We start from the raw sequence: 26558 nt of genomic DNA, 5'->3' as shown, positions 1-26558 counted from the left end.
TTGTGAAGATACCCTCACATGCAAACTTTGTTTGCATAGCTTGGATAAAGGATTGAACCAAGAATATAATTTCTTGGCATCTTTAATAATAGGCTTGTAGAATTGGTAAGAGTTGGCTAAATGACAAAGTATCAAAAAGTACAGTATGAAGGACTGAGTCTAATAGAATAAAGGTTATCGATATCAGTGACACACCACAAGTATACTGCTAGGAGTAATATCCAATTGTTTACTGTTTGCAAACCTGAAGAGGATGATGGTAAGGAGCATTTCTTATAAGAAACTCTCAGGAACAATCCAATACTATCACCACTTGATAATGAATGTCAGAACATTACTGTCCAGTGCAACATTTTGGACTGAAGAGACTTTAAACCAATTATTAGAATGATGGAAATTCAACGGCTTTTTTTTTTGTTGGGGTTAGAGCCCTGGGAGTGAAGGTAGACAGGGAGTTAAAGTTCAGATAGCCACAGTGCTAAAATTGGATTTCATTACAAAGTATAACTGTAATTTTAAAGAGAACATTGACTTGAAGGAATAAAGAAGTTATTTTCCCCATTCACAGTTTGTTGAGACTGTGTTGGGACAAATGTGATCAGATATGACTGGTTAGATTCTGTGGACAAGTTCACAGTTAGTAAAGATAATATCTGGCCTGTGGAATACTGAATATGTAGATAGATTCAGAAAATATGGGCTTCAAAACTGGACAAAAAAGAAACATGATAGAAACAAATGTTATGTTGTTAAAAATAAAAAAAAAAGCAGCATCAGTAGTTGGTTTAATTCTCACTGTTGCAGTATGAAATAGGTTGTAAATAAAAGCAATGTTTTATTCTGAAAATACAAGTTCTCCATATAATTAATAAAATACACAAAAGAAAAAAGAAAAAAAACATTGTATAATCTATATGAAATTACAAAAACTGAAACAATATAGAGTAGCCAAATGGCTCATACTTTCTGTATTATAATAAACTTTCACTGTGGCAAACATCGCTATAGCTCATTGCTGAAAAGGCTTAATTAAAACCCAAGTACAATGTTGTTTAAAAAGAAATTCACTATTGCACTAATCACCATAACAAACTGTTCTTGTGGTGCCTATGAGTTTGTTATAGTGAGAGTCAACTGTACATGAGATATACTGAACATAAAACATAGAATAAGGTATGTTTGTTTGCATTAATATATGCTTATATAATAGTACATTGTGGGATTATCTTTTGCTTTTATAGAGCAGCACATCTATGCCTCACCAAAAATTAGATGGCATACAGTGACCATATTGATTTAATGATACTACACTTGTATTATTGTCTTTGGTATTTCTCTTTTTGTTCTTGGCAGATTCTTCCCTATCCATTATCAAGGCACCATCATAGCTAAGTCGGTAACAATGATGCCCTTTAGTTGGAAGGGCTTAGGATTGAATCCAGTTTAGAACATGAACTTATATGAGTACTTTCAACTTCAGGTGAGTTAGCCTAATAAAAAAAAATTAAAAGATGGCAAGGTTTCACCATTCTAATCTTCTAATTTTTTTTTTATCATGTGAAATATGCATGTTGGGTAGAACGTGCAATTAACAGACATAATATACTGGCTTACAGTGTCAGTCTATTTTCTTCATGTTAGGCTTGAATAGTGGACTACCATAGACAATTAACTTGGTTTCTTTGAAACCTAATTAATGCACTGATAGGGCAGTTATTCCTATCTATATAATGTATTATGGTTGTCAATTGCAGGTGTTCTTCTGGCTGGTTCATCTGTTTTTGCAAGATGAAAAACCTGAGTTTTCAGGAGAAAAAATGTTGCTATCTCTATGTGAGAACCAGCTAACTTACCTTCAACTGAAAAGCCCATAAATGTTCTTTGTGTCCTAGTTTTGAAAGATTTGAATTCAGGTCTTTCCAGAGGACATTGTTGAAACTGACTGAACTAGATATGCTGATATCCTTAGATGCTTTAGTAATAATTCAAAGCAACTTGACTATATATGATGACAATAATCAAATACCAGATAAGCTCAGCAGAATTAATATAAAAACAAATATAAAAAATAATAGATTACAGGTATCAAATGCCCATGCTTAACCCTGGATGCTGATAATGACTCAAAAGATTTTTAGGCCAAATTGGAAAACAATTTGCATAACAATATCTCAAGTAGACAAGGCAAAGTGATTCTTCTTAGTGGCTTTACTGACAGCATGGGATGTAACTCCTAACTCTGACAGAACTATTGGGAAGGGAGGTGTTGGAAAATTAACATCAAATGGAAGTGTGCTGAACATGATCTTATCACCAATACACACTTTCATCAAAAGAACAAATTAAAAATGTTGTGGATATATGCTCACTTAATATTACAACCAAGGCTCAACAAATCATGCAAAATCTTCTCTCCACAAAAATAAGTACTCACTCAAGGACTCTCCCCCCACCACCATTTCTTTAAAGATAATTATTATTTTGTGACACCTCCAAGGAATCCAAAGATTCGTTGAGGGAGGATACCTACTCTACAACTCTCTGTCCACCACTTCCATCCATTTCCATCATCTATACCAATGCCATCTACTGCTCATCACCATCAATAATATTTTTTTGTCTATAAACGTCCTGAAGGCTGATTTGTTTGCATGTGGAATGAAAAACCCGAGTTTCTGGGAGGGAAAAAACCCTGCTACCACCATATGAAATCAGCAGTTAACTCATCTTCAATTGAAAAAAAAAAATAAAATAAAATAAATAAAAAAAAATAATAATATATATACACACATAAAGATTCCTCCTGTCATGATAAGAATTGAACTCAGGCCTTTTCCAATCAAAGGGCACAACTTACTGTCATTCTTCCAGCTGTACTACAGAGGCAAATGATGGCGATAATAATCTGGAGAACATATCGTTTGTGTAAGAACCATTCTAAGGAGAAGTTAATGAATAAGAATAGGACGAACAGTAAATACAACTCTGATTTTTTTCTGCGTGCAAAATACAATTTTTTGTGTTAATTTTTGTCATTACAGAAGGTTTATATTACACATTCTTCTGTGTTTTCTCAAAGTTAAGAAAACATAGAAAAATATTTTTATTAAAGTTAAAAAAAAGATTTTGATCAGAAAGTTATTTATTAAATAAAAAATATTATATTCTGTCCAGTCTTCAACTAATTAGCAAGAAAAATCTATGTGCAAAGAAATCCAAGAACAAAGAGAGATCTTTGTTCTTGGATTGCAGAAATCTAACCTAACCTAACCTTTCTGACATTTGATTCACATGGCTTCCTTAGAACTATCGAAGCATTCTATGGACACTCCCTTTAGCACTCAATTCCCAAACAAGTAAAGGATGGATAGATGGAATAATCCTTTCCAAGGAACAATGTCTCAATCAATGCTCAATGGAGTAATCACTTTAAAGATCTCTTAATCAGAACACGATTCTTACCTATGAGTTTCTCAAAAACATTCCCAAAGAGCACTTAAGAATGACAATTTCTCTGCCTCTTTTGGATGAAGTTCGATGAAATCGGACTTAGCAGCTAATTTTGATATTTCCAAGGGATGAAGTGAGAAACTCAAGCATCAGATTTACAGTCTCTTTGTTTAGATCTGGAACAGGAAAGATGTGCCTTTTGACTTTATCTTTTAAGAATTGCTAGCAGATCTTTGCTTACATTCTTAAACTAACTGCTTCCTCTTACTTAAAAAAACTATTCCAAAATCTCAGTGTAGTTTCAGGCCATCTGGAACAATCAACATGATCTTTGTTGTATGCCCACTCCAAGAGAAACATCACAAACAAAACTGCGCAGTTTTCATGACTTTCATTCATATAACCAATGTGTGAAACTCTATCAAATGAGAAGTTCTCTGAAACATTCTACTAAAGATTCATTGATGAAAATTTCTCTCTGATTTGAGACTACTACATGACTACTGTTGATCACACATGCTGATTTAGGAGACATATTCATAGTAAAAAGAGGCATGAAGCAAGGCTCTTCACAGCTTTTGTTGCAAGAGTCATTCTCACTGATGGAAAACTTCCTCCAGGTGTTGAAATAACCTAAGTTGGAAGGTGAGCATTCACTCATAGCCTAGCTTCTCATCACTTCTGTATTAGTTTAATTTTTTTTTTAAACTTTTATTATATTTTTTCACATGGACATTAGTAACATATAAAATTGATAGGTCCAATAGTATTAAATCAATATACATCAACTTTAATTATTCTATAATCCAGTTATAAAAAATTATTTAATTCTTGAAAAATGTCAACTGTGTTGTGAATGGAGAACCTGTGGAACAAGTAAAACATTTCAGCTACTTAGGCAGGATTTTTAGTGAAGATGGTAAATTAAATATGGAAATAGACAACAGAATCAACAAAGCTGGTATGGTAGGAAGTCAACTGAATAAATTCATATGGAATAAGAGAGAAATTAGTCAGAACACTAAATTAGCTGTATACAAGACAGTGTTCAAACCAGTTTTAACTTATGGATCTGAGAGCTGGGTCAGAAATAAAGCACTTGACCAAAGACTGCAGATATGAGTCCTGAGAAAGATTAGAGGGATGATCAGATGGCATCAATGGCAATATCAATATCATATTAAAAATGAGGATATTAGGAAAGAACTTGACATTGTCAATATCCAGGAATGCATTAGCAGAGCTAATCTCAGGTGGTATGGTCATTTAAACAGAATGGGCGAGGAAAGATTGGCAAAACAAGTGTTCTCTGCCAGGTTGGCAGGAAAACGACCCAGAGGAAGACCAAGATATAGGTGGATTGATATGGTACAAAGTGCCTTAGAGGACAGAAATATAAGATCTGATAATGTTGGAGTCGTGACAAGTAACAGACTGATTTGGAGGAAAATTGTAGATAGGAAGTTAGTAATGATGTAAATTTTTCATGTAGTACTATCATATCCTGTACACCCCTTGAGGGTACATGGCAGGAATTTGATGATGATGATGATGAAGTAACAAATTGATTTCTTCTATAACTTACTGGTGAATGCCATTCCAATAACTTCTAATATTATAGTAAAAAATGAACTTAGTATATTTGTTTTAATCTCCCTCTGTGTGTGCAAAAGAGCGCACACATACACACTCTCCATGCTGAACAACAAACTCTTGTTGCCTATTTAAACATTCCCTGAATTAACTCATTAATTTTAAAGAAATTCTTTCCCCATCACATAAATTTATCAACTTACAACTAATCAATCAATTCTCATTACTAATACGGCACAATTTCTACACACAGTCAATCTTCTCTGAATATCTTCAATTTTCTTTACCTTTAGTAAAGTAGTGAGCTGTAATCCGATATTAGATGATCAGACTTGTATAATGGAATCATAACATTCCTTCTACTATAAGTGAAGTTATTTTAATTAAGTCCATAATCTGATGAGCTTTATAAGTTATTTTCCAAATATGATTCCAAAACCACTGGTGGATTAACATACCTGCTAGTAGGACATTCACAAATGTAAATTCCCTATGAGTAGGTATGTTACCACTTTGCAAAAGAGGTCAATTTACTTGAATGGTTGCTTTGCCTAGTGAGTGGTTAAACTACCCACTAGGCCAACCAACAGGCAGTGGGTTTGAATCCTACCCTAGGCATGGATGTTTGTGATTGTCATTAGATGGGGGATGAATTTTACCACCTGGCATCTCTAGAAAAGGAGGATTTCTAGACTTTGTAAAAAAAAAAAAAAAAAATCTTAGCCCGCCCATGATAATGTATTAGAGGTTTACAACCTTTCACAGGTGGTAGTCCCTCTCTGTCACACATGCACATTATGTTCATTAACTTTTTGTAAATATTTCCATCCAATTTACAGTCATTATCTTCTTACCGAATTATATATATATTCAAATTTGTTCAAATTAAAATTTAAGCTATACTTCCCTGTTTACTCTTCCAATATTTTAAGATCAGCCTATCTGAAAAGTGGCTACTCAATCTCAGATTCAGATCATCATCAAAGAAAGAAATTTTGCTCTTTTACTGCTCTTTAAAAATATATTAAATAAAAAAAGGGCCCCTTGACAATGAACCCTGGGATACACCTGCTCCTTGCTCTCAAAATACCTTAATAGTGAGGTCCTCCTTTAATGTCCATGCTCAAACTGACTTCCCTTCCCCAGTTTCACCAATCAAGCAGGCAGGGATGCCAAGGTGTCTGCCATTAGCAATGACCTGACATGGATCGTCAATTTCTCTACCAAAATACATGACAACCACTTCCAATTTGATCTCTTCTTAAACAAGCTTCTTTTCCAAGTATGATGTGGATGTCAGTTCTTCTTAATAACTCAGATCACAACCTTATACAGACTCTTTTGCTACAGAACAATATTCATCCACCAGTTCTCAGTATTGGGTGCTACAAATGGGAATTGTCCCATTTGGCACTGTCAAAAGGGACAATTCCCATTTTATCTATTCTTCCTTCCCACGGTCTGACTACTGCTTCAGTTTCCTGATCCAAACACCTGCTCAGACCAAATAGTAGAAATCATCCTCACAGGAATGAAAGATTTCATCCTTATTTCACTCCAAATTCTCAGCCACTATCCAAGCCTCAATTCTCCAAAGTGTGCTAAAGCAGTAAAAGAAAAACCTCTGCATATTACAAACAGCTCAAGACCAAAACTCCAGCTTTTCACTCTGCCTATAGTGCAGCTCACAACTGATGTAAAAGAGCCATAACCAAATCAGGCTCTGAAAGTGCCAAATGCTGTAAATTTTCCTACTGTCCAAATGGCAGTCGCTCCTTCTGATTTCTTATCAAGGCTATTGGGAGCAAATTTTGCATACCCAAGTTTCCACCATTCTCATATCAAGATGGTACTGTAGTCAACTGACCTAAAGACAAGTCAACTTATTGGCATTGCTCCTCTCTTACAGTTCCTGCATTGATGACCTGGGCAAAGTCCACACCACACAACCAAGAACAGCTCTCTCTCTGTCAGATTCTTCAGATTTCAGAAAGAAATCTGAAGACAAACAAGCCATCAGGTCCTGATGGTATCCAACCTACTGTGTTAAAAACTTAGGTTGGATACCATCGATTAGTCTATAATTTGCTACTGCTGTCTTAGAGCCTCCTTTATGCAAAGGAATTATTTTGCCTTCCTTCTGCTCGCCTAGAACTTTACCAGAGCTGAAATTACACAGCCTAGTTAGAGACACTGAAAGTTTCTATCGCATATTCTCAGAAAACATAAGCTGATATTCCATCTAATCCCACAGTCATTTTGCTCATTGGGATTCTGCACATCCTAAGTACATTCAATTCATCAATCTCTATTCTCACATCATTTCCTGCCTTGGATACTGCTGTGACAGGTTACTGACAGACCATTGCAAGTAACTCTGTAACTCAACTATTTTGTCTGCTTCTGTCACCTGACTACTATCAGCACTTCTTAAAGTTATCCTTCCATAGTAAGTCTTACTTTTGCTTGCCACATTGCAAAAGAACTCTTTGGGATTTCCTTTGTCCTGTTTGACTAATTTCTTCTCATAATCTGATTTTGCCTTCCTTACTGTGCTGGTCACCTTTCTTGCCTGAGCTTTGTACTGCTTACAAGTTTGATCACCTTTTTCCTTATATACCTTCCACAACATTTTCTTCTTTTGCAGCTCCTGCTTAATGATTATTCATTGATCTTACTTCTACACAATTTATCCTCCTGATGTTGGGTATAAAGTCTGATGTTGCTTCTTTTAGATACCCCATGACAATCTCTCAAGCACTGCTAACATCCTTCTCTTGCAAATTCTTATGTCATGGCAATGCTTTAAGCTGCCTCCTAAGGTTGTCATATTCATATGTAACTGTACATATATCCCTTCTTAACTGAAAATTCCATAAGTTTTGCAATATTCCAAGTTAAGACCACATGATCACCCTCCTTAATCGGAAGAGATGTAGCTACTTTGGTTATGGCAAGATCTGATCGTATAACCAGATCCAACACTCCAATAACCTGAGTCTAATGCATCATATGCTGCTTCAAATCTCTTAAGTAGGTGTATAAATTCCATTTTTGTCCCATCCCAAGATCTTTCCTCCTTCCAATCTATGTCTCTGTAGTTGAAGTCCTGCATAATAACTACCAGCTCTGTAATCTGTGCTCATTTTCAGATGCATGTCTTCTACATAATCTCTGGCAAATAGCAGCAAATTAATGTATGTTTTATTCAAATAATCAAAATATATAGTTGGTTGCAAATGAACTGCCATTCATAAAACTGTTTCCTTCTCTTTTTTTACTGCAGTTCATCTGCTATCAGCAGCAGAAATCCCTCTTCATTGGCCTATCTTTTTTATTCTTCCTGAAAATATTAAACTCCTCACATTCTATCCCTGTAACTACATCATCTACTATCAGTTAAGTCTCACTACTGCAACTTTTGGTGAAATTGCAATAACAAAAACTCTTAACTCTCAATCCTGATACTTCTAGTATTAGTATATATAAACTGAGCATCATCTCCCCCCCCCCCCCAGAACAACTTTACACAACTTGTATTAAGTACTCCATTTGATACTGTTGCTTGAACGGCTAGATTCTGTATACTTTGGTTATTCTCATGCATGCCTACACACACACAACTGCATCCATCTTAATAGCTTTAGTTTTCCTGACTTCAATTTTGCACTTTCACACTCTCAGTAAGCAAGCTCTCTCTCTAGATGCCTAACTCCAAATCCGTTTATGTACAGTCCATCAGCATTATATAAGTCCTTCCATTTATTAAATTCAGTCCACAAGTCAACAAACTCTACACCATTCTTTCTGTGCAGTCTGTACACTAATTCATTTGTGATCACAGCTCTCCTCCTCCATTTCTCAATTCACCTCTATTTCTTCACTATTGTTTCTTCCAATAACTTTTTCATGTGTTTCTCATGTAATATTTTTCATCTTTGAAATCCTTAGTGCCAGTCAAAAACAATCAATTCCTTCACCTCACTTTTTTTTTCATCCTCACAGCTTCACTGATATTAATTTATGAACCAGGGAAACAAGATTTAGTCACATTTTTATTAAGTACTCCTCTTATATAGAACTAATGTAAAAAAATTCCTCCTTACCCTCTTTTTCTCAGTTATTCACACAATCTTGTTTCTTACTTCACACCTCTTGCTTTTTTCTTCTTCTTCTTCTTAGCTTTACTAACTGCTTGATGTTTGGAATCTTTCAAATTTGCACTTTGTCCTGTGAAGGGTTACACATAAGCTTGCTATTTGAAGGAAAACAAAGAAGCCCCTCTTGAAATCCTCTTTGTTCTCCTAATCTTCCACTACTGTACTTTCAACATTATTGCCAACATTAACATTTTCTAGACCTGTTAATACTGTCTACATCATTATCATGTGTTTTGCTCTCTCCATCCAACTGGGCACTTACTCTCTAACATTTACTAGAGATTAGCCTCACTAGTCTCATTTTCCTGCACTCAATTTTTCAATTTTTGTGGTGAATACTCTCATGCATACTGCACTGAACAAACTATTGCATATTCAACTAACCCAATAAAGACATCTTTGGCTGCTCCTGTTCTACTATACACTGATGCCATACCTACAATATCTACTTTAATGCAATTATACAAGCTTCACACATACATAAAAACTACAATAAATTAACATCAACTAAAATTAGAAAAAAATTACTTAACTTTTAGCAGTGTTTTGTACACACATCTTCTCTTGGTTTCTTACTCAATCATTAAAGAAGAATATGCTGGATACAATCCTAATTAATTTTTTCAATTACTTTGTTTATAAAACTAATAAGATTCAACTTATCCATAATTCTCCACTATGCAATGAACTGCCTTGGGAAGTGGAATAACCCATGATAGTTTCAATCAGAAGATACTATTCCCAATCTCAGTGATTCACTGGAGATGGTCCAATGTGGAACTGATTAACCATAACATACACATGCCACCCAAGGAGATGTATCATTCACACCTCCAATCTTATCAACACTAAGTCATTTAAGATAACAATTTCCTGTTTCTCATATTACATCGTTTGGTAAGCAGTATCCCTTGAGCACGCACGCACACATTAAGAATATGTGTTTTATGTAGTTTATAAGTATCTCTATTGCTGATAAAAATTTTGCGTTATAAACTACACATACATTAAAATTACTCTTCTCACTGCAGAAAATGAACTTGTAAACTATAATCAAAAATGAGTATTCTATAACTTGAAATATATTTCCCTATTAAATTTAACAGTATGAAGTAAAAAAAAAAAAAGTAATGAGCACAATTAAAGGATACCTATGGACATTAATTGTTGAGCAATGGTATGTTCTATCTTTGTGCAAAGAGAATTTTCAAGGTTGTCATAACTCTGAAAATTACTTTGCACGAATTTTTGCTGATGTTTCACTTCCAGCAGTTCTCGTTGCAAAGCCAAGATGTCTTGCCTCTGATTATGTAGCACATCTTTGAGTGAAGTTATTGAACACAGTATTGACTCCAATATATGCTCCACACTAGTGGTCAATGGTGGTGACAGATTGTAAAAGGGAGAGAGAGAGGAAATAAATATAAAATTAATTCACACATACACAATATATATATATATATATATATATACACAAGCAAAAGGTATATCTTTTCTAACTCTGCTTTTCAGAAAATAATGACTCAAAAAAAAAAAGAATATATGCAAATATTACTGGATATTTGCTCCCTACTAAAAACAGCATAGCTACATATAAAATAAGTCATTTTTTTCAAACAACTTTAAAATATGCATAACCAAAAACAAGAGATCTGCAGGATGTTGGATTAATCACAGTGAAATAACGTCAAAACTGAATAATGCAACAATGAGCTGAACTGTTGTACAGGCTAGAAAGACATCTTACAAATGTTAAGATAAAAATGTACATAAATGTAAGTTACCTGAATAGAATGGAAAATAATTAAACAATTTTTCATTGTTAAACTCAGTCATATATTATGAAAACATCACTTCAGAAATTAAAAAAAAAATAAGAATAAACACACACACACACACGTAAGGAAATGAGATATATAATAATCAAAGAAAGTTACATTTTGTACTTAAAATGCTATTAAAAATAAAATCTCAAACAATGTCAATAGTAATTCAATAAAAACATTTCATTAAATTCTGTCCAACAAGATAGGAATTATCATTATCTCAAAGCAAATTCTGAAAATAAAAATGGTTCTGTACTGAACTGGTTTTATTTCATTGCACTGCAGAATATGCATTATGACCAAATACACTTTGCCAGCAGGCTCTTATAAAATTTCACACATGATAATCTTACATAAGAGAATCAGAGGTGAAGTTCCGTATTCATCATCTCTTCAAGAACATCAAGATGCCTGTAAAAAATTTGTTACATTAGAGTTTTTCCAAGAAGGCTACTGATTAGTGGTACTTTATCCTGAGCATGTATGGTTTTTGGATTTATGTTCAACAGATAAATTTGTACTGAATAATTTTACAACTAAAAATGGCCCAATTGAAATAAAAACTGAAATACTTCAATTGGAAAAAAGAGCAAAAATAATAATAATGGTAAGTGCCTGCTGCATTTTTGTTCAGGACATATACTAGTTATTAATAACACCATGTTCCAACATAAAAAAGTTAGCCAAACTGATAAAGAAAAATCCAAAAAAAGTTTAATGCTATGTAGCAAGCAAAAGAAAAAAATCACTATGGAATAATAACCTTAAAGAATAAGGAAGCATGAAAGTGCTTTAGAAATACTTGCATTATTAATTTGCCAGCCTTTGCTAAATTATTAATTTGTCAGACCAACCTTTGCCAGCAAAGGTTGGTCGATTGGTAGAGCCTCTGCAACTAATGGCTCATGCAAAAAGTGAACGAAGTTTGAGTGCAGTTAGTAGTTGGAAGGGGTTCAATCGTTCGATGCTGTTGGCACACTCTCCCTTGGTGAGTCTTTGGACTCCCTGGAGGTGTCACATAATAATAATAATTAAGCAATCACTTTAGTGAAGGATATTTTGCAGGTAGAACAATTAGCTATTTGGATACTAAGGAAGAATTAAAGGAAAGAGCAGGTGTATAAGTTAGTGGTACTGAAGCCATTGCAAAAACTTGATTTGAACATGAATGGATGATATACTGGTACAGGTAATGAAGAATGCGCAAAAGAATTAACAATTCTTTTTGTCTTAATATAAGCACAATTCTTAAGGAGCAGAAGGAAAGGTAATTCCATTATACAAGAATGAAGATAGAAATAAAGCAAACAATTATAGACCAATCAGTATCTCTGGAATGGTCAGGTGTTGGACAGGCTTATTAGGATATGCAGTAAGAGGTAAAAGAAAGACCTTGGTAATCTACAGAGGACAACACATATAAAAGGTATTTCTTCCTTTAGCATTTAGCTCACATTTTATAGCTGAGTGAATGCAGAGTTGGATAATGAGAATGAATGGATTAACGATAATTTAGCCAAGGCATTTATGACAGGATTCCACACTGAAGCTTTTTATACAAACCAAAACTCCTTATATTACTCAGAGTGATATAATGAGGTGCTAAGTCTAAGAAGAGAGTGAACCAGTGAAATACTACAGGGTTCTACAATTGGGCCACTGTTGTTTAACTTGTGATGGTATCTGGGTTGGAGAAGGTATGCAATTTATATATACAATGTGATATACAACAGAGAATCCTTGCAAGCTGGAGATCCAAACATTCTGAAATAAAATTAAAATCATTCACACTAGAATAAAGTTTATACTTCACAAGTGAAAATTAGAACTGTTTGTTTTATTTAATTTTTTAGAGGCTTTTATTTTCTTTGTCAACTAGATGAGATCTTTCATCATCATCAGCTTTTTTTCAGAATAGAAATCATAACATTGCATTTCTGCAAAGTCTCACCATCCAGGTGTCAAAAATCTAATATTATAAGATCTTGTCAATGAAACACTCTTTTTTGCTCTATGAATGGTTTGTTATAATAAGAAAGTGAATACAAAACCTTACTTTTCTATTTAATGGCATTGGTGAGGCTTTCATCAACAAAACAAACAAACAAAGCTCCATCTTCAACCTGCCCAAAAAGTGCTTAACCAAATAATTCCTTGCACATTAGGAAATGTATGTGTATGGGGAAGAGGAAAAGAAACAAGATGGAATCTGCTCATATTTTGTTTAAACAACAGAAGATCGTATTCTTTTGGGAAAGCAAAGTGGGGAAGACTGTTCTAAAGAACAGAGGTAGATGGAATGAAAGAGGAGGCAATGAAGTTGGTTCATTATTAAAACACTTAAGGAATTGAACAACGTAGTTAAGAATATAAATTAAATTTTACTTTAATAAATATTTCCGATATTTCGGCAACGTCACACCATCTTCTAAAGGAACTTGCAAAAAAAGGCACGTGCACGTAGGCACTACAACACAGTAACTGGAAATGAAGAGATGAAGCTATTGTTCTCCTAAAAGTCCTGATGGTGCCCTCTAGCGGGCTAAGTAGGTGCTCTTGGCCATTGGGCTGAAGGTTTGCTGATGTAAGCCTCCTAAATTTGGGGCAGTCACATACAACCAAATTTGTTGAGGTTTGGAGAATTTCTTAGGGCTGAGTCTGATTCCATAAATTTTTTTTTTTTTGTAAGTTCCTTTAGAAGATGGCAACGTGACGCTGCCGAAATATTGAAAATATTTATTAAAGTATAATTTAATTTATATTCTTAACTACGTTGTTCAATTCCTTAAGTGTTTTAATAATGCATAACCAACGTATAAACCTGTCTACAAGAATGAAGTTGGTTCAGTGAGCTTAAAAGGGAGTTGGTCAGAAGTGGCTCTTGTTCTAATGATTTTGGAGGAAGAGGAATAACAGTGGTCAATTCAACAGAGCACTGTCCATGAAAGTACCTGTACAAGAGGCACAAGGCAGAAAGTGAAAGCCTGTGAGAAAGGGATTGAAGCAGATATGTCAGAGAGGGATCAATAATTAGCCATATTGTCCTCTTCTAGATAGAACCAAGCTAATTTTAGAGAGGATTTTGGTGCACCACCCCAAATATGGGAACAATATTTCATGGTTGGGCAGATTTGGAATTTGTATAGTTAGCAGCTGTAAAGTAGTGTCTTGAACAAAAAAAGTATGCAAAGTTTTTTGGCAGCTGTAGAAGCTATAGTTGCAATGTGTTTATGCCAAGAAAAATATCGGAGGTGTAGTCCAAGAAGAGAAATATGACTATCATTGGATATCCTAGTATTACTGAAGGTATGGGGAAGGGATGCAAGCTCTTTCTTGTAAGAGATCAGACAGGACTGAGTTTTGGTGGCATTAAAGTTTGCATGTATGTCCTTGCCACATTGGGATATAGCTAGAAAGTTCAGGCCAATTGTCAGGTGAATCTTGAGTATTCTAATACTTGAGCACTACAAGGTTAGTCAAGTGAAATGGAGGAATGGAGTGTACTGTCATCAGCAAACATAAGGACAGGTTTTGAAGTTTGTGAGAACAGGTCATTTATATATAAGAGGAGGACAGCAGATGAAAGAACAGAACCCTGGAGGGGAAATCTGAGGAGAGGAAACTGTCCACAATGACATGTAGTGAGCAGTTAGTGAAAAAGTTGTTGATCCAGTTTCACAGTGTGGATGGACAGTAATTAAATTTTAATATCTACATATTAAAATTTAATTACTGTGGTATACGCGTGAATTTTTAGTTATGAATACTCCACAGGTTTCACTATATAATAGAGGATGATTTCTATTATTTGATCTGAGCAGGTGTTCGGATCAGAATAACTTAAGCAGTAATCAGACTATGGGAAGGAGGAATAGAAGAAATGAGATCATCCCATTTACCATCCTTGTAGTGCCAAAGGAGAGCTTCCATAGCTCAGTAGGCATAGACGAAGCCCTTTGGTCGGAAAGACCTGGGGTTCGATTCCCATCTAAGATGTGAGGAACCTTTATTTGGTCTCTTTTGACTAAAGGTGAGTTAGACAGTCTCATATGGAAGTAGTGGATTTTTTCACCTGGAAACTCTGGTTTTTCGTCCCTCAGAACAAGCAAACCGGCCCCATGAACATACACGGATTACAGTCATGAATACTTACGACAATATGTGGAAAACAAAGGGTCCTCACCACATGTCGTTATGCCCGTAGTTAACCATGAGTCACATCATGGTAGTCAACCTCCTAGATACAAGACGACACATGAATGAGAGTGCCAAAGGACACAAGACTGAGAACTGTGGGTGAAGGTTGTTCTGTGGCTAAAGAGACTTGCATGAGGTTTGTGATCTAAGTTATCAAGAAGAAAACTGACATCCACAGTATACTTGGAAGGGGAGCTGTTATTAGGAAGAGGCCGAGTGTGTTAACAATTTAGAGAGGGTTGTCAGGTATTATGGTTGAGAGATTGATGATTTGTGATAGGTCACTGCTAATGACGAACACCTTGGCATCTCTGTCAACTTGTTCAGTCAAATTGGAGAAGGGAAGCAAATCTGAGTTGTGGACATTGAAGTCCAAAAGAAGGATGACCTCATAATGGGATATTATGACTGTAGACAGTCGAGCTTTAGAGAGACAGAGTACATGAAAAGGGCAGGTTGATTTGTTAGGGAAATTTTGAATCAAAGCAGTGGAGATGTGAGGTTTCCCAGTCTCTGGCATGGTATATCAGTTCTGATAAACAAGTGCTGCCCTTCTTTCAGAAAGAACTGTAATGTACAGTTTAGGCAGTTGAGGTTCTGATAGGAATAGTAATTCTGGTTTAGATGACTGTATGTGGTAGTGCACATTGTTCATATAGCTGGTTAGGCCTTGGATTTGGAAATTTTTTTGGTAAGAATTAATGTTGATGGTTGTTTGGTTTTTTTTTTTTTTTGTTGTTGGTTGGTTGGATTTGTTTTTTATGAATTTTGTAAACAAATTTTTGTGATCTGCAGAATCTGACACAATGCTAAGACACTTATAACTGTTGACTTTCAAAGCTGGATTCTGTCCCGTCTTTATCTTAGTTGGACCAATGAGGGAGATCTTTAGCAATTCATCATGAGGGCCACAGGCAATAAGAAATACTTCAAGTATTGTGAACACAAATAGGATAATGTTCACATAGTTTACTGCAAAAAAGATAGACATTTTATAAAAAAAATAAAAAAAGCAGATTTATTATGGACAGAACATATATATATATATGAGGAGTTGTGAAGCATTATTACATCACAATCTGAACAGACTGATAACAATTATCTCCATATTAAATTACAGATAACCCTTGTTCAACGAAGTTTCGATATAACGAGGTCTACAAATTGTAGTAACCCTTGTTCAACATGGTACTTATACAACGCGGTTTCTATAAAAACACGGTCTACAAACTGTAGTAACCCTTTATCTTTTCATATATTTTTCAACGCGCGACTTAAAAATCAAATTTTATCTTCGTTAAATTTGCGTCTACTCGTATCGTGCATGTGGTTATACATAGCAAATTTATATTAGGGGAAATACCCTTTAACACGCATGTACATCAATTGTTTACTGTATGAAGTGTTTAATGTTGAAAGTTGTCTTCGTTTTCTGCCAGGAAATCACATTAAAAATCATAAGTATATTAATCTCAAGCTGAGCACTTTATTTTCTGGTGAGTTACATACAATATATAATGCTTTTATATGTAAAAAAATTATTTTTTTTTTAGTAATGGCCACTTAGAGGGCGTTTGCGATATGGTTGAAAATGAAATTAGTGAATTAATTGATGGGGAAATAGATTTAAATTAGAAGGAACTGATACAATTAATAGATGATGTCGAACCAAATGGCGGGAAAAGTTCTGCCAAAGATTCTGATTGTGATGAATCCGTTAAAGAATTCAGTTTAAAGAAATTAGCAGGATTGGACTTGGCAAGAGTTATTTTACAGATAATGATCCCTCAATGGAGCACCTCGGAAAATTCACGAGGCAACTGGATATTTGTTTAGGTCATATTATGAACTTAATAAAAATTGCAGCATGGTGGTAGGCAAGGTCTTATTACTGACTTCTTGATAACTGAATCAGCTTAAGTATGCAATGATGTCCAAGAGATTTCAAGTGATGAAAACGTCCAGCCACTAGTAAATAAAGAACATCTACGAAATGTTCGTTTTGAAGATAGTGACGATTAAAACATGCACTTTATTTTATTTTGCCTAAAACATTTATGCATTATGTGCAATGAAGTTTACATACAATTTGTATTTTTATAAGGTTACACTATTTATTTTGTTTCATAGTTTATATGTTTTCTTAACTTATATGAATTACCTGAATTAAATAAAAATATATTTTTGTTAGATATGTTATTGTTTATATAATCCTTAAAAAGATTTTGGAACCTAACCCTACTTTTTCTGTGTGATCTGAGTCTCGCATAAATCGATTTATATAACGTGCCATTTCTGTGGAACCTAACATCCACGTTATGCGAGCGTTACCTGTACTTAATATTCCTTATGAATATTAATTTTTTTGTGTACTTTATATTATTAAAACCTTACTAGGTTTAGTAATTAATATAATTGGTTAAAATTAGACTGTGCACTCCTAATATGACTTATAATACCATATCCATATTGTTAATCCTTCTGTCATTTATGTTGTGGCATTGTTCGATCTTTTAAATCAATCATATCCAAAGATACTCAAGACATTGAGCAAAAGAATAAAGAAAATACTTTTTTAAAATAAGTTGTATTTAACTTTTATCAATTAGTTTACTCCTATCAGAAAAATTCCAAAAATGTTGAGGTCTCTTTTTATTGCAAGTGATCTGTGATGAAAACACCTGGTCACAGGAATGTTATTCTTAATCTTATATGGTATCTGATCAACTTAGATTTACATAATTAAGCAAATAATGTAACCAACTTCTGGTTATTGAATATTTTCTAGAGCAGTGCTTCCCAAACTGTGAGCCGCGGCCCCCTTGGGGGCCGTAGGTTTTGTTGAGGGGGCTGTGAAATAATGAAAACAAATTTAAAATGTTTTAAGACTAAGTAGATTTTTTTATTTTAAAAGAAGCGTATTTAACTTTTATTATTTATTATTTCTTTTTTGTTATTTTTTATATTTTAATGGAAAAATTCATGCATTGGTGTTGGTTCACAAACTTTGCTTCCTTCGTATTTCGGTTAATGAATATTAGTAAATATTGCTTATTGATATGTTTCATTTCAAATCAGTGGTTAATTGTATTTACTTCGAATGCTCTCCAGGGAAGCTCCAAATCTTCCTGTCTCTTTCATCACACGTTCGTAATCAGGGACTCAAAACTCGTTTTATATTATCACTGTTATCCGAGCTAGTTTTCTGTCACCGATAAAAGTTTCGCATATACTTCACACATGAAAAAAAGCTTAAACAAATTCATGTGGGGAGATAGTAACTCCCTTGCAGTGGTAAACAATACCCCTCTCTAACAGCCACTATACTGCAGAGGCAATAAAAACAAATACTTTTATTATGCTAGTGAATAAGGTATGAGGAGTCTGTGTAATATATTTCTCAACAAATAGTGCAATTAGAGACAACTGAGATAAAAACATACTAATTAATGAATCACATGTCCCCTCATACAGAAACTATGCTGTATATATAGACAGAAACAAAACCATATGTTGCATGGGCAAACACAGTATCTAACTAAAAACTATTGTTATTAATTAGATGTGTGTGAGTTCGATTTCCCAAGGCAGCAATAAAATTCAACCGAACGTGTTAAAATTCATAAAAGTGTTAAAACTAAGTAATATATATATAATGAATGTTATGGCAGTTTCACATACGGAATTCGGCTGAAGAGAGTTAGCATTTCAACTCAATTGTCAGCTATGCTTTTATCTTTCAGTCGTGCGATCTTTTGTTAATACCGCACCAATCGTATGCACGTTTTAATAACCTGCCTTTGCTGTCTGTTTTGCGTTAGGCTTAATTACCGTAAAGGGAGAAAACTCACAAAAGAGAAAAATGTTCCTGGTCCGGGGATTCCCTTATTCAGTAATATTCACTAATTTCATATTATCAGTCTGTAGTGTGCTAGTATGGGTAAGTGGTGATATTATTTGATGTGTTCTACATTAAAAAATTTAACCCTGAGATGGATAAGTGGCTGATAAAAAAAAAAAAAAAAAAAAAAATCCCGCGAACAATCAGAAGAAGAAGAAGCAGAAACAGACTCAAAAAAAGCAATTTTTTTTGGGGGGGGGGGGGGGGGGGAGATTTTAATTTTACAAAGGGGGCTCTGACATCCAGAAGTTTGGGAAGCACTGTTCTAGAGGCCCTAGAGAAATCTTGGACTGGATACCTCACAGTAAGAAGCATAAAGATAAAACATGATTTTTTTTGGGGGGGGGGGGGGTCAAAAAACTAAGCATTCTAAGATTTAATAAACATTTCATTTCAAAGAAAATTAGACTTTGATCACATTTATATACTTTTTTTTTGAATTTATTAAGAGCAATAACTTTTGACATTTGAATAAAATAACAGTAACTACTGTTTATTCAAATAACATGTCAATTATAATTTCAACACAAAAACTACATGACTGCCTTACCTCGGTGTGGCTTTCAGTGAAGAATTACTATAAAAATAAATTAAAAAAAGTGCTTCAGAAATTAGAGAATTCTCTGCCACTCTCCCATGCATAAATAATATTAAAGACAATTAAATCTCTTTATCTGTGTCTCAGTGGTACCATAAAATTACTAATAATGCAAAATTATATGAAACGAACAAATCTTTTGTATTATATAGCTCACAATAGGCACTTCAATCTAAAAAATGTAATAAAATTGAAAATTAACAAAAACATATTTCCCTTTATTCATCACCTTATATTTAAATATAACTATAACTGCTTTATCAGTGATTATGCTACTTTTATTGTTCTTCCTTACTCCTTGATGTTGGAAAATGGTTGATATATATTATCAATAAATAATTAAAAACATTACCTCTAGCAAATACTCTTATCTTTTATATAGTGCATAATTTAATTCTAATAATAATTTGTTAGAATTATGCAACAGTGATAATAGGCATACATTTGAAGCATGACAATTAATACCTCTTTAGGATACTAGTTTCAGTATATGTTGTTGAATAAATAAGGATGAGACAAATGATGAATGAAAATACCAAACAGACTGTAAAGGATGAAATCCCTCTACTGCTTGAGTAGTAATAGAATAATAAAGATAAATAATAGTCATACAAAATAACGATCGACTTGCTTCCCCCATTTTCCATCGATACCTCTTTTCAACATGGCAGTTATTCATTATGTTGTCTTTACAACCAAGTTGATACCATACAACAGACCAGACACCGTAAGTGCTTTCTGTGTGGGAGGTGTGCCTGTGGATCCTTCACCATCATTATGCACAGTCAGCCTGCAGTACCACTGTAGGCCAGCTGACATGTAGTACACGGGTCCAAACTGGTCAGTAACGAGTTAGGAGGCTTCCTGGTCAGCAGGTACATAATCCTACTGCCACATACTCTTTCAAGATCATGCCTGAATGTAGAGTCCAAGTATTAACAGGTGGCAGGCACTCTTGAGGCCACATTATGGCAAGAAGATTGGTTGCACTCTGTAAGGAAGTCATATCCAAGATATCTCCTTTTATTGTATGTCCCCACCCTACCTCTCATCTAACTCAGAACCAAAATGAAACACAAACACCTACAGTGATACTGTGATTGAAATTAGTTACCTTCAAAAACTAATCTAACATATAAGATAAGTCAAACCAAGAACAATATACAACACATCAGAATCCCTACAAGAAACTCACTTTAACGTTAACAACTGTGGCATAAACACCAACGCAAATGAGTATATCACTTACAGACAGTGGGGCCAATTCTTGAAACTTAAATTGCAGCTACAAATACCACAGTCCAACTTCAATGTCCAAAATTACACACACACACAGTTTCTTTCACCACAAGGGTGGGACCTGTGCATGAGATTCAACACTCCCTACCAGGATTGCCCAATTTAGAATCCTCCTACTTTTAACCTCCTCTGGTTCAAAGGTACTATGTGCAATTCAGTAACATTCACCTGCTGTATTAATTGCTATCTGAATTTCAACAACGACTCTGGCATCATTACATTCATATCCATAAAGCCCAACTTTCTGCAATCAATATATTCGAAGAGGAGTCACCTTCATGCCCACAACTCCAAATGGCTCTCCTTTTCCAACTAGCAGCCAAACTGGATGTGATGCAGACGTGTGACCTGATATTATACATTTACCCAGTGTTGTAGCTAGAGCTTTTGCTGCCTGGGGCAGTCCCTGATTTTTCTGCCCCTCTCAACACACACCAAAAATATTACAAAAAGTCAAAACGACGTATAGAGAAATAAATTAAAAACACTATGTTTATTTTTGAAGTAAAACTTTAATTCCAACATTCTAAAATGTTATTTTTCTTGCTTTTCTGGTTCAAGGGTACCTTTTCTGTTAGCAAAATCGTTGATGACACTGTCGAAGTCTATTTTATCACTCAGTTGCTGTTTTATAGACAGTATGGCAAGTTTTCATAAATGACAAAAAAGTGCTGCCCGGGGCAGACCCCCCTTCCGCCCAGCTATGCTGCTGCATTTACCTATTCAAATTCCTGATAACTCTTTCTACTCCCCGAATGCTCTAGATCTTTTTTAATCAGTTTGAAGTCATCTAGTGTGAGGTGGAGGTTAACAAGATCAAATACATAGTGAGGTGTTGTTACAGACCTAGTGGATTGGTTATATGATGAAGAAATGCATCATCAAATAAAGACACTGGATGTGAAAAAAGTACCCCCATATCATAATGGGGGGGGGGGGGGGAATTCCTTAATTATCCAAACATTGATTGGGTAACAATAAAATCTCATGAGGAAAATTAAACTGAATTTATTCAGCTGGTACGAAACAACTTCCTCAATCAATCAACATGTGATAGAAGAAACTCAAGGTAAAAGAGTGTTAGGTCTGATTGTCAGAGGGGATTTCAGTTAAAGATGTAACTATTCTGCGTCATGCTGGTGACGGTGATCATGTGGTATTCAGTTGGGAAGTGGTTAAGTTTATGAATGTTTCATTCAGAAAAGGTTACATACTAAACTACAAAGCAGGAAATTATGACCAACTGAGGAGTATGATGAGTTCAATGCACTGGTATTGGCTGCTGGATGGGAAGAATACTGACAATGCATGGGCAGCATTTTAAAAAATGCTCAAATGATGCAATAACAGAATGTGTCCCAAGAGTTCGAAGAATAAACAGACTAGGGGTGAAACGGATGTGTAATCTTATCAAGCAAGAGATTCATTAGAAAAAAGGATAATGTGGAAGGAATACTGTGTGCATTAGAATGATGTTCGTTATGAAAATATAAGCAGCAAGCCAGAAGAATCACGATGTTGTATGGAAAGCTAAGTCTGAGTATGAAAAGAAACTGGCTCTGCAAGCTAAAGACATTCCCAAAGAATTCTATCATTAAGCTGCAAGTAAAAGAAAGAATAACTCTACTGAATGCAGATGGTGCAAGGGTAACAGATGCAGAAGAGAATGTTCATCAAATGAGTGCCCATTTTGCTAAAAGCTGTCAACGTGGTATATGCAACATTGCACTCACTGCTACCTCTTCATTGAATGAAGAAATCAGGTGCACAAGGAGGGGGTATTAGTGCTGTTGCCCAAAGTGAACTGCCATCATTTGTTCTGTTTCAGGAATTCTGCAGTTGGATTGTCAGCTTTCTGCCTGGATGCACACTATGTATGATGGTGGATGGTTTCTTTTCCTCTCACCATTCAACTAATGCCAGGGTTCCACAAGGTTCTGTCCTCTCACCAACTCTCTTCCTGCTATATATCAATTACCTACTTCAGTTAACGTCTAACCCAATGCACAGTTTTGCTGATGACAGCACATTGCACTCCTCCCTTTCATTTGATAAACCTTACTCTGCACAACTCACCTCTATCTACGGAACAAATACCATCATCGCCCTCAATTCTGATCTCCAAGACACCCTCCAATGGGGTTCAGATAACCTCCTCACAATTTCAATGCTAATAAAACCCAGCCCCTTCTGGCATAAACACATCACAAACATCACATCCTCAGCTTCTAAAAAAACTAGGATTTCTCTTTCGCTCAAGATGTTATTTCACCTCTGAACAGCTGTTATTCTTATACAAATCATAAATCCACTCAGCTTTGAATACTGCTCTCACATTTGGTGTGGAGCTCCTAAGAGTTCCTTCAACATGCTTGACTCAATAAAGGAGAGAAAGTAGATTGATTAATAACCCATCTCTTACCAACTCACTCCTCCCACTTTTGCACAGTTGTAGTGTTATGTGTGTAGTGTATTCTATAAATATTTCTCTTTATAGAATAAAGAGAAATATTTCTCTTTATTCTATAGGAAATGTTCGTCTGAAATATCATCAATAATTCCACCATTCGGAAAGTCTTGGAACATGTAGCTGCCACCCAACATCCCTTCATACACCATCATCTGGAGTATACACATATATACAAAGAAACACGGAGCACTACAACTACATGGTATGCTAAAGGATCTTCTAAGAATACTCTCCCCCACTGGCTCACCCTGGGGTTTATCTTATCTATTGTACCTGTAACTTACTTTATATTGGTGAAGCTGGATGTACAATCCCTATCTAAAAAAAAAAAGAACACAAACAACATATCAAATTTAACAATTTTGGTGAAGCAGGCCTCTCAGATCATGCTTTTAACACCCCACACTAAATTGGAAAAGTACATGTTCTTTACATCATGCAAAAACTTGGTATGAATGGAAATTTAAAGGAGCATGTGAAATTTTGATTAACCATCCTAATCTTAATAATAATGGTGGCATAAAAATCCCAAGAATTTGGATGGCACACATTTAACCCACTTAGATCTTCGAGTGGGTTAAATGTGTTATCTAAGTGGGTTATCTTCAAGATAACCCACTTAGATGTTGTGCAAGCAAACCCTGACTTTAGGACTCTAAGCAATTATTTCAGCTTTTATTGGCCACCATTCATACTGTTTTGTTTTAATTTATATGTATACTTATATGAGTAACTTTGTGTGAACATGTTGCTCTTTAGCTTAATTTATTTTTGTAACCAAATACATAATAATAATAATAACAGGACTCTAGCGTTGATGTAGTGAGAGTCCCCCCCCCCACTAGAGATCAGGGCAATAGTTTTAATGGTTGATAAATGTAAGTTTAGCATACCATGTAGATTGTAGTGCAGCTTGTTTATTTGTATATGCGTGTATACTCCAGTTGATGACCTTAATGTGAAAGTCGAAATGTCAAGTTTTTATTATGGTTTATATTAAACTGAGTTTGAAGTTTTACTCTAACATGGTGGTTGTTTCCAAAATTTTTCTATGAATTTTGATCACTGTGTAACCACGAAGGAAAGGAAATGAATATTCAGTGATTTTAGTCGAACTACAAACCAAATATTTGGTATTGATTTATTTTGCCAAATCATGGTTCAGCACATCCTTACTCACTAACATGGTGTTGTGAAGTAAGCAAGCAAGCACTGATGCATCAGAATTTTTGACATCATATCTAACTCTTCTTTTTCTATTGGTTTCATGATCTTTCACGTACACGTATCATTCACGCCACTATCAATGTTTTGTAGTCTGACATCTCCAATCATCATGGTCCTATTCCTCCTAGCAAGCATCATTAACACCATGTCATCTCATTTACTTCGTTTGAAATTGTGCTTGCATTCAGTAACTCATGATCCTCAAACTGCCTGATCAATACACACTTCTGACATTCTAATATTATTACCCCCCCCCCCGGCCGCAAATTACTTTCATTCACCAAAGCATACATTTCCACACACAACATTGAACAAAGTTTCTTAAATCAAATTCAAACAAAGAATCCATTGCTGCATCCATTGTTATATTACTAACTGGTATAGTGCACAACTATAAACACCATTAAAAACACACACAGGATGACTGTTCATTAAAAAAAAAAAAAAAAAACCTCATATAATTGAGGATATATTTCACACATATTTATCTTTTCAGCAGCAACTAAGCACCCATAGCACCACAAATGAACAGTAGCCCTGTTCATACATACCCTATAGGGGGGGGGGGGGAAGCCTTTTGACCTTAACAGTCCTTGATTGAGTGATCACAATAACACCAAAGTTTATCATAAACTTACAAACATTTAGAACTGTTCAAATATGGAAAATCCTGCCCATGAGACAAATAATACAATCTGGTGTGTGTGTGTGTGTGTAAATATATATATATATCATCATCATTAGCCACTATCATTGCACTGCTAGATGAAGGCCTTTCCCGTGTAATTCCTGCAAATCTGATGACATCATCAATCCACTGTGATTTAGGTTGGTGTTGTGGTCATTTTTCCTCTCGTGGAATCCAATCCAGTATTTCTTTTGTCCATCACCGATCTCGTCCTTGAGCAATATGCCCAGCCCATTGTCACTTCAGATGTTTCACTCTTCCTATGATGTCAGAGACTTTGGTTTGATTTTTATCTACATATTCCTTTTGTGATCCAGTCTTGTGATACTGAGAATCTAAGAATATTTATTTCCATACTAAATTGTGTTCTTAATTTTTGCATTTGCATTTAGAGTCCATGTTTCACAGCCATAAAGTCATCTGTCTCTTTTTTCTTTCCAAAGAAAAAATGCTCTTTTAATTGTATAATAATGTATGTATGCCAATTAACCAATCATGGGTTGTGGACTAAGTCTAATTCCCATACACATGGCTAACAGCCTTGCACAGTCAATAACATAACATAAAACACAACAACACAACATAATATAATAGTGTGTTTTTAATGATGTGCACAGTTGTGTGCTATACCACTTTGTAATATAACAATGGATTCTTTGTTTGAATTTGAATATAATATAATATAAAATAAAATATATATTTATTTTATGTGGTTCCCACCCATGAAAGGTTGTTAGTAAATTATAGTACATTACAATGTTATAACATACTAATATAATATAAAATATAATATATATGTTTACTTTATATGGTTCCCACCCTTGAAAGGTTATTAGTAAATTACAGTACATTATAATGTTATAATATGCTGAATTACTGGTTTAACTATAGACATAAGAATTTTAAACATTTTACTTACCTACTCAGCAAATACTTGGAATCAGCACTTGGGGACATATCTCCATTATGACGTATGGGCACAGGCTGCTGCGAGTGCCTAGTAGTAAAAGCCTTTTGTTCTCTTATTGGTTGCTGCAAACTAATATCTCTATTTTAAATAAATAAAATTTATGATATTTAAAATGGATCGTAATTATTAACACAGAGAAATTTGATTTTATGGTTTTATTATCTTAAAGAATTTCATGT

The 26558-nt window shown here is 34.7% G+C and overlaps 1 protein-coding gene across 1 annotated transcript in view; it reads right to left on the bottom strand.

The window, feature by feature from the left end:
- Window positions 1–26558, bottom strand: part of LOC150092349 (enhancer of mRNA-decapping protein 4-like) — a 406953-nt gene that overhangs the window by 80585 nt on the left and 299810 nt on the right. Inside the window, exons 18-20 of the mRNA XM_090414848.1 lie at window positions 26329–26457; window positions 19678–19704; window positions 10355–10572 (exon numbers count right to left, since the gene is read on the bottom strand). Of these exons, the coding sequence (XP_090270974.1) occupies window positions 10355–10572; window positions 19678–19704; window positions 26329–26457 (374 nt within the window). The remainder of the gene's footprint in view (window positions 1–10354; window positions 10573–19677; window positions 19705–26328; window positions 26458–26558) is intronic.

The sequence above is a fragment of the Typopeltis vanoorti genome, chromosome 26 (genome assembly GCF_054136105.1).
Source record: "Typopeltis vanoorti isolate ZY-2024b chromosome 26, IOZ_Tvanoo_1.0, whole genome shotgun sequence".
In the NCBI taxonomy this organism is placed as follows: domain Eukaryota; kingdom Metazoa; phylum Arthropoda; class Arachnida; order Uropygi; family Thelyphonidae; genus Typopeltis; species Typopeltis vanoorti.
The sequence above is the reverse complement of the archived record's forward strand: the minus strand, read 5'-3'. Positions and strand labels throughout refer to the sequence as shown.